Below are 12,966 nucleotides of genomic sequence, written 5' to 3'. Positions count from 1 at the left end.
TATGATGTGCTGTAATTAGAGATTATGGTATGTAACAATGGTATATCCTGATCCTGGTTGGGGGCTGTTGAGTCTGTAGCGGTTGCGGACATTCAGTAACTCAGCAAGAGTCGGATCATGATTTACATTGTTTCTCACTGTCTACATTAGGACATTAGGTTCGACACAGAAGTGAATCATATAATCGATTATGATGGTCTCTGATAGTGAAGGATAATGATGGCTACAGATTGTATCATCATGGCTGATCGAACGAATCGGATCCTTCAATTGAATGATATTAGATAAACATGATACGATGTATTGACTCAGTTGAAACAACAAGATAGATTGATGATTCATCAGTAATGATCTCTTATAAATAGGATGTGTTTGAATCAGTTAATAAATCTAGAAGTTTTCGTATCTGGTTACTTTTTATAGTCTTCCTTTTTTGAAATCTATCTTAATTTGTTAATACTGTATCTTTGAATACAACAGTCAGGAAGTAAGTGCTAGGTGAGAGCAATCGTTTGGTACTATTCTGACCACCTAAAACGGTCTTGAACGCAAGAAAACGCAGCTCAAATGCACTCAGATTTTGTTGTATCAGGGACACTAAGGGCTAAAAAAGAGGGAATACCAATATGCTGCTTGCCCGAATACAAAATAGCTACGTTTATATGGATGTAAAGCATCACACAGGAATCAGATCCACAGATAATATGAAGGGTTTTTATGTGTAAGTAGAGGGTCAAAATGAAAGTAGCAGTATTTTGATAAGATACGCAAGGGCAATCGGTAGCGCTAGCTGCCGCTGCGCAGATTGGTTCTCACCGAAGCGAATTGAAGGTAGTAAAGAGCCATCCGAAGCATAAACACTCGTATCTCATAACAAGTGGTATGCATCATACTTGGCATCATGCAACAAACAATATATAAAGTTCATTACTTGCCTGTCAAATTTCAACTTGCAAATAGACTTTTTCTCATAATTACCCTGCAACTGCGGATTTGACGCTTACGCAATGATCCACGTCTGTATCAAGTGGCATTAATTTATAAACGAGCAGACAGCAAACTTACATTGTCTGTTACTACGCCAATACATCCAAAATACAGTGTAATTTAGGTATATAGGGACCTCTATTTCTCATGCTAAGAGCCGTTTTAAACTGCTAGAATAGCACCAAACAGTTGCTCTCGATGAGCATTAGCTTATGGATACCTTTGCTCAACTTTTTTGAGATCGAAAAAAACATCGACAAAAACCTCCAAAAAGCATGAGGTACCCCCCCCTCATGGTTTTCATCAAAAATCAAACGATCGCGTTTTTCACCTTGATAATGAAGACTTCTACTATGGTACATATCAATTGAAGATGATTGTATCGATCCAACGCATCCCCTAAAATCACTTTTGTGAGAATTTCGTATGTGAAATTTCAACATTTTCTCCAAAAAGCTCATTTCATATTTTCCAAAATTTCTCGCTATGTTGAGTCAAAACATAGCTTGCAATTTGCATCATTGGATGCGCCTTGAAAAGTGCTCTAGGAAAGCTTAAGGGGGGTATAGACTAAGCATTACAGTTTATATAGTCGAATCTTGCAAAATAGATCAATCAAGTCAGTTTTTGATCAGACTTCGGCCAATCTGAAACACGTTAAAAATCGAAGTTACAATTTATTTTGCTGCTGCCATGGAAGCGGCAGGCAGAAGTGGTGCCTTTCTGATGATGACAATGAATGCTTCTATAACAAGGGGATCACGAACTGAAAAATAGTTTGACTAGCAACTTATATATGTGCTGCATGCATAAATATTTGGTGGGTCTAATTAATGCAAATTGCTCGCCCAAGTGCGGTTTTTGATGCGAAATGCCAAATTGCCATCCTACTCAATACTCTGAGTGTATCCTACCTGATGTACACTTGAATTTATTGTTTGAACCTAAATGCATTACTCTCTACTACATATGTTGCAAATAATATACTCACTAATATTTAAACCAAAGAGTACCGATAGTTTTTTATCAAGTTTAACGAGGTCAGATGGCCAGCAGCCACCGTTAAACAGCGATCGTCAGCATTCTGACAATATTGTTCAGAAATCAGCGTTTCTGCATAGTTCGAGGTTTGCAGAAAGCTAATGCATGTTTCAAATAGATAGTTCTACTGTCTGATTTGGAGACTGAGACATTATGTACCCAGATTACGATCGATTGCTAATTGTTATTTTTAGCAAATGGCGATGCATATCAAGCCTGTTGAAGGGCTTCAGAAGATACCATTCGTGATTAAGAAAGCAGTTACCACAATCTTGATATGCTTGTATAAAAATTGCATTTGATATGATTGTAGTTGTTTCATTTGAGGACAGGCTTTTAAGAGTAGTGCCAGTAACAAATCGATTCACGCCTTCCAGCGTACTGATTTATCATCGGCTTTCGCCAGGATCCTGCTAAAATACAGCGTTATGTATAAAACGAAAGGCAAATATTAGCAAAAATTTTTGTCTGCCTTGTATGAACAAAAATTTCTGTTCTACTTCGAAAATGGAAAGGAAGAGCTACGCTTGGGTTTCTGTTATCTTCGAACGCAGGTTAGGCTCTCCGAAGAAAAAAGCGAATGCTATGCTGTCTAGCAAAGTTATGAAGACATGTGACAAGAATAAGGCATGTCGCAGGAGGACATTGTTGTTGTATTATTGCAAATGTACAAATACTATATACCCTTTTCAGTTCTAGTATGTATATACGCTCAAAAGTATGGGTGCCATGTTGTACATTACAACCTCAATTTTGCTGATAAATGCTCTTTTCTTAGATACAATGAGTTATTTTTAGAAGTATAGCCATTATTATTACATTTATTATTAATGTCATTTAAACTTTGTTTTCGGCAAAAAGGCAAATTTACATAATTCAGAAACTTTCAAGATAAGCGATGAAATTGTCTGATCTGGGTGAAGTGGACATATGAACATAGTACTTTATAAAAAGACAGTAGGGAGCCATAAATATACATATAGAAACAGAAATAGATTTAACAATTGAGATGATGGTGTTGTTGCAGCTGTTGCTGTGATTCAGGGGGGGATGAGGGATTATGTGGGTGCTGATGCTGTTGACCGAGATAAACACTCCAATCATTCCAATTCAAACTAGACGGAACACTTATTGTCGTCGCCGTCGTTGATGCTACCGTTGTTGCATGGGATGAATTGGTATAATGAGGAAAATTCAAATGTTGGGGTGGTGGTGGGTGTTCAAACACGCTATTCGGGAATGGAGATGGTCCACTGGATCCATAATGCGCTGTTGCTTGTGGGGGGTAAAATGGTGTTGGTGTTAGGCCAGTTCTTGGGTGTATTTGATTCGATAAAAGGGTGGGGCCTTGATCGTGCTGCGGCTGATTTTGTTGCAACATAGGACTGTATGGGATGATTGCTGTAGGGCGATTGTACTTCATATTTTCTATATCGTAGTCTTGATGGTGGTATACTGTGTGACCTCTATTGTTTAAATCTGAAAAGGGCAAAAGTTGGTCTAATGCTGTTGTTTGTGCTCGCGATACGTTGTTGTTGTTGTTGTTGTTGTTGTGATGATGGCTGTGTTCATGTAAATCAGATGTAATGCCGCCAATAATACTTGTATTCATCATTCGTTGATACCAGGAGGATTTTGGCATTGTCGCATCGTCCTCACAGCCTCTTATGACCTCGGTCGTACTAGATATTTGCTCCACCACCGGCTGATCGTTTACGAAGCGTAATTCATTACCAACTGCAGGCTTTTTAGCCATTGTGGGACTTATTTGTTGAGATAAACCATCATCCAGGATATGTTGATCTTCGTCTTTGGATTCATTTTCTAGCAAATTGTTGATATTGATCCCATTAATTGTAACCAGCATGACCAAAATATTGTGCGCTCTCTGCGCAGATGCAAGCTGATCATGTTGCTTCAAAAGGCCGATAGATCGTTGGAGTAACCTCAGTCGACGCAATGAGTCTCGGTTCTTGATAGCAATTGCCAAATGGATCAGTGAAGACTGAAACATGGAATAAACGAAGCAGGTGGGTAAGCAAAACGGTGCGTAGGAATCAGGGTCAGACATTAAGGATTGCTTTTGTCGAATAATCACGGAAATGTTGGCGGCTGCATTTTCACAAGCTTGCCGGGAATCAGCGGCAAGCACATCCAAGTCAATAGATCCTTGTATATACGTCTTTTCTGTTGAGGAAAACTCTATGAACGGACGATGCAATAACAACATGACGGTATAATATTGTAATAATAGATTCACTGAAAGGAGTAATAAAATTCCCATTAATTTTAGCCAATGGTTGATTTTTAATCTATAAATGGACATATTTACCTTTTTGTGCTTGAGACCAATTAGGCCCCTCATCAGATGTCTCATCTAGACTTGCCTTCCAGTTTTTGAGACGGCGGTCAAAGACGGCAAGGATGGTTGGATCATCTAGGCCAGCATTTGTATTTGAATGTTTCGATTTGGGAGCGTAGAGAGCCTTTAACACTCTACCAAGGATTTCCGAGAGTTTGATAAGTTTGATGAATGAGTGATAGATTGATGGTCCTGCAGGAGTTGTATCCTTGCTGTCATCGTAAACTTCGTGAGCGACTGGTAAGTCGGTATCAAAATCACGATCTAATATTGTCAATGGTTTTCCAGCTCTTGCGCCCATGAGTCTATCCAAAACGTAACAGGCATAAAATACTCGGTGTCTAGTCTCGATTTCTGAAGGAGGTAAATCCCAATTCGAACAGGATCGATGCAAGCCAATATCTTGAGCCATTCGAATTGTCTTTCCCAAGGTATGCCATTGTACTGATTCAACGTCTGTAGTTTCATCCATATCCAGATAGAGGGTCATCAGCAAAGCAGCTTGAACATGTCGAAGACGAGCCCGATAGAAATCTTGCAATTTCTGCATCACCTTTCTAAAATAAGTATCGGCGTAAAGAGCCGCCTTCCTGCTGTTGAACAGCTTTGGGAAATGGCGTGATGCAAAGCGGAAAGCGACAGCTAGTATGGCTTGAGTCAACACGTTGTTTGAAGGGTCGAATGTAGATGGCTTTTTGACTTGTAGTGTTTCAAACCGAGTTCTATTTACTATCGGCAGAAATGTATGGATATGGCTAAAATAACTATATTTGTAATATTAATAAAATAATAAACAACGAAATAGTAATATTGCAGTACGTACAGTTGGAATGCCTTTTCAATGAGTTTTGGCGATGGCAATGAAGTATCTACTGTTGTTGTTTGCTGAGGTTGCCATATTTCTTTTTCATCAAAGATAGAACTATTTAAAGAGAAACCCACATCGAGTCTTGTGTCTTTCTTTCCCGAGGAACGGATAACAAGTAATTCATTTTGAGACATCAGGCGCAATGCAACATCTTCTCTTCCTGGCCATTGTACATAGGGCTTCGATTTGAATAGACTTTGATCTATTAATTGCAGACCAGCAGAATGCCCTGTGTATTTGATAGAATCATAATCATTGAGATTCAGATTAGCCAAGGTCTCCTCCATGCTATCATGATTTGATGATTCTATTGAATCATCCTCTGTCAAGTCTGCTTCTTCTGCATCGTCATCTTCTTGCTGTCCCTCATCTTCTTCGTCTTCTTCATCGGCATGATTGTGTTGTTGGTCATGATCTCGGTCTCTTCCATGATGCTTCAATACGTCGAATCGAAAATCATTTCTTTCAATATCTTTGATGGATGTCTTTGTCAAAGATGTTAAAAGAGACTCCATTTTTTTGCATCTAAGCTCAAGATTTTCTACATAACTAAAGTGCAAGTTTAGAGTGAGTGATTTGTATAATATATATATTCTAGGAACATAATTCTCACACACTGGGGGGGCCTCTTTTCTTCCTTACAGTTAAAAATTCGCAATTGAACCCCCACTATAAAGCAGCTAAATAGTTAAATTCTGAAAGAACAGTATCAAAATGTACATGCATTACCGCTTTGCAGTTTGAACAGGGTACAGTATGGTCTGCATCGCATCGTGCCTTTCTTTTCCTGCAGAAATCACAACTTCTTTTGGCTCGTGTTCGTTTCAATGGAATTGTGGTGTCTGTAGAGTTGTTGTGATTGTACTGGCTCATTTGAGGACAAAATGGAATCAATGGAAAAACGAAAAAGAAAAAAAAAAAAAAGTGGAGTAAGAAAGAAGAAAGTGTGTATAAAAAGAAAAATGTATTATTTTTATAGATTGTTAAATTGGCTATTTTTCATTGGGTTATATATAGTTTCGAACACGTGCGGCTTTCTTGTCCTCTTTTTTTCTGCGATAGTAAAACAATCATAAATATTCTGCTCAATGAATATGATGCATTTCTGATTGAAGTTGATGGATGAGTCTGATGTAATCAGTTCGAGATGTAGATGGTTAGTAACAAGAAAAAGCGATTCCATATCAGTGCGTAATAAATACCTCAGCATTTGAGTATTTTCTTCTTTACATTGTTGCACTTCTTGATGGAGTTGTTGGTTTTCATTTTCCAATTTCTGGAGTTTGATGCCCTGGTCCCTCAATTTAGCCTACAACACAAGATGTTGTCAGAATTTATTACTATAAACGGAAATTTATTATGTACCTCCGAAGATTCAAACTCAGCCGTGGACCAGCGAAGCTCTAACGTTTTTGAGTTCAAGTTTTCTTCCTTCTTTTGACATTCTGCATCAAGAGCTGCTAACTTTTGTTGGTAGTCATGACTCAATTTCTCCAGGTCCTTTTGCTGTGATGTTGTAACCGTCTTTAATCTGTAAGAGAACCCTTCCAGTTCCTTGTCCTTCAGATCGAGTAATTGCTGGAATTGAGTTTGAAGAACGTTGATTTCTTTCTGATGTTGGGCTACGATGGATTGAACACGGCTATCATCCGTCTTTTGGCAATGTCATATTGTGAATAAAAGTTTCAACCTCCCCCCCTTTTTCTTTTGCTTACCTTTTCTTCTGTTGCTTCCTTAATTTCTTTATCCTTGACTTCTATCATTTTCTCATAAGCCATCTTGAGTGTGCGCAATTCTTCATTACTATGATTGTATTGATTGGTCATATGATCCAGTTGGTTTTCTTTAGCTGTCAATTTGTCTGAAAGTACTTCGATTGCTTTTTGGTGGTTCTCCAATGTATTCTGCTTTTCTTGCTGCCATTTCAATTGAATTGATTCAATTTCCTGTTGCATTCTATCAGTGATATCTTCATTGTCCTTGAGATACTTTGATTCATTTTCTGATTTCAATGCCGATAATTGTTGCTGATAATCTTGCTTGTTTGCTTCGATCAGCGCTAAATTTTCCTTGATTTGAGATTCCAATTGATTTTTAATTTGGTTGTGCTCAGAAATTAATTTGTTCATTTGTGCTTCATAGTCTTCTGCAATTTCGGTCTGTTTATAAAATTAGTATGTCGTACAGCCATTTTTTTGTCCCTGATTATTTTTTACCTCGACCTTGGACTTGATGGCCTCGAGTTGCAATTCATGATCCTTTCGTAATTTCTCAATGGCCTGTTCATGCTCCAGAGTAAGGCTTCTCAGTATGTTGTCGTGGTTTTCTTGCAGCTCAGCCTATATAGTTTTCATGAGAATTTCCCGGTTACACATTTCTTTCTATAAATACACCATGTTTTTGCTTTTTACCTTTAACTTTTCAGTGTTACCGATGGTTCTGGATTCCTGGCTTTCTTCCACTTGTTTCATTGCCTCTTTGTGTGAAGCATGAATCTCCTCGACAAATGTTGAATGACTAGCAGCCAACTGATTTAGCACGCCTTGGTGCTCATCTTTCACTGCCTTGATTTCCTTGTCCATCATCTCTTTGTGAGTCTCCTTCAAATCAGCAATCTCCTTTTGCAATGCTGCAATTGCTGCTTGATGCGTTTCTTTTAAAGTTTGAATGGTTGCCAAATGGGTCTCTTTGAGCGTTTCAGTTTCAGTATCAAGATGTGATTTTAATTCATCACGTAAACTTAGTTCCTGATCCAGTGTAACCTTGTGCTCTGCTTGAACTGTTTGTACAGCCAACTGGTGTTCATTGGTGAGCTTATCAAGCGCTACAACGTGTAATGCTTGTACCTCCTCCATTTCTTGCTTGTGTTCATTTTCGAGTTGTTGGGTTTGTTCTCTCAGTTGATTCAGTTCTTGATTGTGCTTTTCGATTATTTGTGTCAACTCGCCGGAACCAGTCTCTTTGAGCACTTCTAGTTGTTTCAACACATCTTGATGCTTGATTTCCAATGCCTCTAATGCTTGACGTTGTGTTTCAATCTGCTCGCTGGATACCTTTTCAGCTTGCACTAACGCGTCGGTTTTGGAGCACAATTCAGCTTGAATTACTTCCAGTTCCTTGTTATACTTGACTTCGAGTGCTTGAATATCGGCCTCATGGCGGCTTTCGAGAGCAATCTTCTCAGATTCGTAATCGGCCTTCGATTCAGCAATAGCAGCTTTCAAACGCGTCTCCAATTCGTCCTCGAGATTCTTCATCAAAATGCCATGTTCTTGCTTGAGTTCCTCGATGGCAACAGCATGTGATTTATTCAAATCTTCTGCATGAACCTCTCTTTGGCTAGCGTACTCCTTGGTTACATTTTCTACATGTTCAGAATGCTGTACCTTTAAATCAGAAATTTCCTTTTCAAATTTAGCAGTAAGCTCGTTCATTTGGTTATCATTTGCTGATGCAGCGCTCAACTTGGCACCTAGGTCATTCAACTCTTGACTATGAGCCTCCTTTAGCTCATTGATGGTAGTTTCAAAGTCTTGCTTGGCCTTAGATTCCGACTCGCGCAATTCTTGTTCGTGTTGCTTGGCCAATTCTCTTAGTGCTGCCTCATGCTTCTCATTTACATCTTCCATTTGTTTAGATAAGTCATGAGATGCTCCGTCATTTCTAGCAGCAAGAGCCTCCTGCAATTGAACACTATGCTTCTCTGATAATTGTGCGAGCGCTTCTTGATGAACGGATTTCAGCTCGGATAATGCTTGCTGGTGCTTGGCTTCGACAGATTCACGCTCACGATCTCTTTGTAAAATGTTGTCTCGTTTCATCTCGTTGATTTTGGATTCATGTTCTGCCAAAAGACGAGTAATTTCAGCTTGATGAACCTCCTTCAAGGCATCCTCCACATCTTTGCGAATAGTTTCCAGATGGCCATCTCTCTCGGAAACCAGTTGATCCACCTTCTTCTGATGCTCTTGAGCAATAGCAGCTTGCTTTTCAATTTCAGCCTTCATTTCCGATTCCAGCTGCTCCATACGACTGGAATGATGGCTTTGGAGTTGCTCGATGGCTTGGTTATGACTAGTAGTTAGTTGCTCGATCTTGGCTTCAAATTCTTCTCGTACTTGACGTTCAGTCTCAGAGCGAGCATTAGCAACAGTAGTATTCTTCACTTCTTTAATCGCGTTGGCATGACTCTCAGCAAGGTCTTGCAATTCTTGAGCATGTGCGGTCTTCAGATTCTCGATATCCAACTTGAGTTCATCTTGGCTTTGAGAATTTTGTTGTTGCAAAGCCTCAGCGTGTGCAGATCTGAGCTCGTTCAATTTGATTTCATACTCTGCCTCGACACGGATCTGATAAACAATACTCCAGATTAGCTGCATGAAACGCTTTCAAGCACATACTGAACACTTACCTTTTCATTTTCCTTGGCTTCTTGTACAAGCTGCTCATATTGAATTTTCAGTGCAGTACACTCTTCCTCTCTAGTCAATTTTAGTAGCTCAATCTCTTTTTGAATACGAGTTTGTTCTTCCTTTGCAGCATTCAAAACTGACTCGTGCTCGGATCTTGCATTAGCTAATTCCTTTTCGAATTCTTCACGGCATAGTTTCTGTTATTTCTATCAGTACCCCAAGCTCAAATATCATGCTCAGCTGTATCCTACCTCTGCTTCTGACTGAACTTTCTTGATTTCAGCTTCGTCAATCGCTGCTTGCACTTGCTCAATCTCAGCTTTGTGAAGTAATTTAGCATTCTCGAGCTCTTTTTCATGGCTTGTCTTCAATAAAGCGATCTCTTTCTATTTCGCCGTCTTACTAAACTGTTACTAGTATAAGGTTGCTTGTTAACCGTACCTTCAATGCAGCGGAAATTTCATCTTTTTGTGTTTGATGAGCTGATGCGAGTTCCTCGAGTTGACGAGCTGATTCCTCCTTCAACTTGGCTAATTCAGCTTGGAATTCTGTTTTGGAGTCGGCAGAAGCAGATTCCAGATGCTCAATTTTAGCCAACAATTCAGCCTTTTGATCTTCCAGTAACTTCTCTGCGTCCAAATCAGGTTCTTGCAATTGCTTTAGTGTTTCCTGCAATTTGCTCAACTGTTCCTCGTAATCTTCTTTCATCGCTGCAATTTGATTCGCATGCTGCTCGTTCAACTGATTGCTGAATCCAGTCATTCGCGTTTGGTGAGACTTGTGCATGTCCTACGATTCAGAGCAATTTTGAGCCATCCATACGTGGACATAATCAAGCGCCATGATCTCGCTTTATTACCTGAATACTATCACGAAGTTCATCCATATCCTTTCTGAGACGAGCCATTTCCGACTCTTTTTCAGCGATACGGTCAGCCAATTCTCTCTTTTCAGATTCCAATTTCTCGCGCAATGTTTCCATTTGATCTCTCAACAATTCTTCGGCCTCCTCTTGTTGTCTAATTAATGCAGCCTTTTCTTCTTCCAGCTGAACAGTTGCTTCCTTTTGTTTCTCTAGGGCTTCATCACGAGCTTTCTCAACTTGCTGCAACTGCTCTTTCAATTCCACGATTGCTTCTTCGGCTTCAGCGATAGCTGTGCTATTGTTATCGCTGCTTCCACCGGCGTAGTCTGAATTGCCATTATTATTAGTAGCACTACTACTATTATTGCTCTCATTTTCCAAATCCTCAGGGGTCGCTAATCCGGTTTCGATCTTCTCCAGTCTTTCTTTGAGAGAGTTCAAATCAGCATCCTTACTATCAAGCAAAGCTTGCTTTTCAGCTACTAAAGCCTCCAATTCTTCTTGCTAATTAACTATTAGATCAACCAATTTCCTTCCCTTGTCATATTTGTATATCTAATTAATTTACCTTGATCTTATAAGCCTTCAACTCCGCAATCATCTCGGCAGATTTGGCAGCATTGGCAGTTGCTGTTGTAGAGGATGGAGAAGCGGATGATCTACCAGTTGTACCAGATGAAGCAACCGAAGGTGTGCGACGAACGGGAGTAGCAGGTGTACCTGAAGTTGCGGTGCGAACGGAACGAGCGGTTGACGCGGTGGGAGAGGTTACTTTAGCTCTACCATTTGCCATTGAACTAGTTGTTGATCGTACTGAGGGAACAGTGGTCTTTCGCGTAAGTGAGGGGCTTACTGTGGCAGTAGCTGTAGTGGATATGCTTGATGCTACTGAAGTTCTTCTAGTCACTCCTGGAGTAGCAGTGGCTCTAGAAGTAGAAGCAGCTCTAGTGGCCGTGCTACCAGCTACAGGCGTCTTTGATGCTCGAACTGAGCTTGCAGTTGGTTTGGCAGCAGTTGAGCGAACAGGCGAAGCCGTTGCTGATTTAGCTGTAGCGGTCTTGGAGGCTGTAACAGGAGTTTTGGAAGCTCTCACGGAGCTGGTAGATGAAGGCGTAGTTGAGGTAGCAGGTCTCTTGCTAGTGCCTGCCAGACCAGCAGCTGCTAGTGAGGACATTCTGCTTTTTACACTGGGAGGGGACGATTCCGTCATGGTGGATATGTAAAGAAAAAAGAAGGAGCAAAGAGTAAAATTAAATGGGGTAGCCTTTATAAACTCATTGAACACGATGTAGGACACTAAATAATTTATATTGCCTTTCCTTGGAGTACAAAATTAAAGTTGTAAGGGTGCGTCGGATGATGCACCAAAAGGTTAAAAGATGGCCAATGACACCAATACGTTGCTCTGTGTAATGGATGATAGTTGCTGTACTCTGACGCTGCAAAAGGTCATCTGAAATCTATTGTTCTTTCAAACCAAAAGCTGCTGATACCAGATGTTTGTTATGCTCCCAATGTACTATGATTTTTACTGTCATCGCGGAATCTACGTAACACAATGGGTACATCCTTCTTGTTTAACGTTTATGGTGTAGGGTACTGAGGAGCCACCTACAGTTTGTAGTCGCTTAACTTGTGATGTCTACATCAGGCACGATTTATTAGAACTGTATTAAACTAGTATTTGTAGAGTGTAAACGTACAGCATTCTTGTATTAAAAATGATGCCGGCATAGACTGCACGCTACATGTTGGTGTCACTCCACTTTAGCCCGCCTACATGATCAGTTTTGTATATCTGCGGTGACATTGTTTTGACCCTAGTAGTAGGGACCATGCTTTTAGCTGATAACAACATACTAATTCGGACTACTGCAAAGAGTTTCGATAGGGACGCCATATACGTAAATCCTCTTGATGGACACTGGAATTCCATATTTAGTATCTTTATAATCACTTGCGACCCTTCACAAACGCCCTACTACTTTGCATCTGACTCTTCTGCGATGCTCCACTTCCGTGTTAATGGAAACAATTCATATACAGGTAGACAACATTACTGCATTACCTCTTACTACTCAAAGCATGCGAATTGCCACATAATCTGGATACATTTGGGCTGTGATTTCTAGTGTTACAGGCTATTTTGAGCTACCAGATTAGCACCAAACAGTTGCTTTCACCTAGCATTTACTAACTGACACCTTTGCTCCACTTTTTGAGGACCTAAAAAACATGATGAAAAATCAACCAAAAAGCATGAGGTACCCCTCATGGTTTTCATCGAAAATCAAACGATCGCATTTTTGACCTTGATAATGAAGACTTTTACTATGGTATATCTTGAATCAAAATGTTTCTATTGATCTAACGTAACCTCTGAAATCATCTTTGTGGGACTTTGATATGTAAAATTTCGGCATTTTGCCAG

The 12,966-nt window shown here is 39.9% G+C and overlaps 2 protein-coding genes across 2 annotated transcripts; both read right to left on the bottom strand.

Moving 5' to 3' along the window:
• Window positions 1-3,025: 3,025 nt before the first annotated feature.
• Window positions 3,026-5,773, bottom strand: ATC70_001533 (uncharacterized protein; the record flags this gene model as incomplete). Its single annotated transcript, XM_064820928.1, has 3 exons — window positions 3,026-4,287; window positions 4,361-5,154; window positions 5,214-5,773. 3 exons carry the CDS (start codon window positions 5,771-5,773, stop codon window positions 3,026-3,028), a joined length of 2,616 nt encoding a protein of 871 aa, XP_064684848.1.
• A 570-nt stretch (window positions 5,774-6,343) lies between these two features.
• Window positions 6,344-11,745, bottom strand: PGBD4 (PiggyBac transposable element-derived 4; the record flags this gene model as incomplete). The annotated part of the gene is made up of 11 exons (XM_064820927.1): window positions 6,344-6,386; window positions 6,461-6,567; window positions 6,624-6,911; window positions 6,974-7,417; window positions 7,475-7,597; window positions 7,670-9,607; window positions 9,670-9,867; window positions 9,922-10,056; window positions 10,112-10,459; window positions 10,530-11,039; window positions 11,104-11,745. The coding sequence occupies 11 exons, from the start codon at window positions 11,743-11,745 to the stop codon at window positions 6,344-6,346; spliced, it is 4,776 nt and encodes a 1,591-aa protein (XP_064684847.1).
• Window positions 11,746-12,966: the final 1,221 nt, after the last annotated feature.

The sequence above is a fragment of the Mucor velutinosus genome (genome assembly GCF_035048745.1).
Source record: "Mucor velutinosus strain NIH1002 chromosome Unknown tig00000041, whole genome shotgun sequence".
Classification (NCBI taxonomy): Eukaryota; Fungi; Mucoromycota; class Mucoromycetes; order Mucorales; family Mucoraceae; genus Mucor; species Mucor velutinosus.
This window is presented reverse-complemented; position numbering and strand designations above follow the sequence as displayed.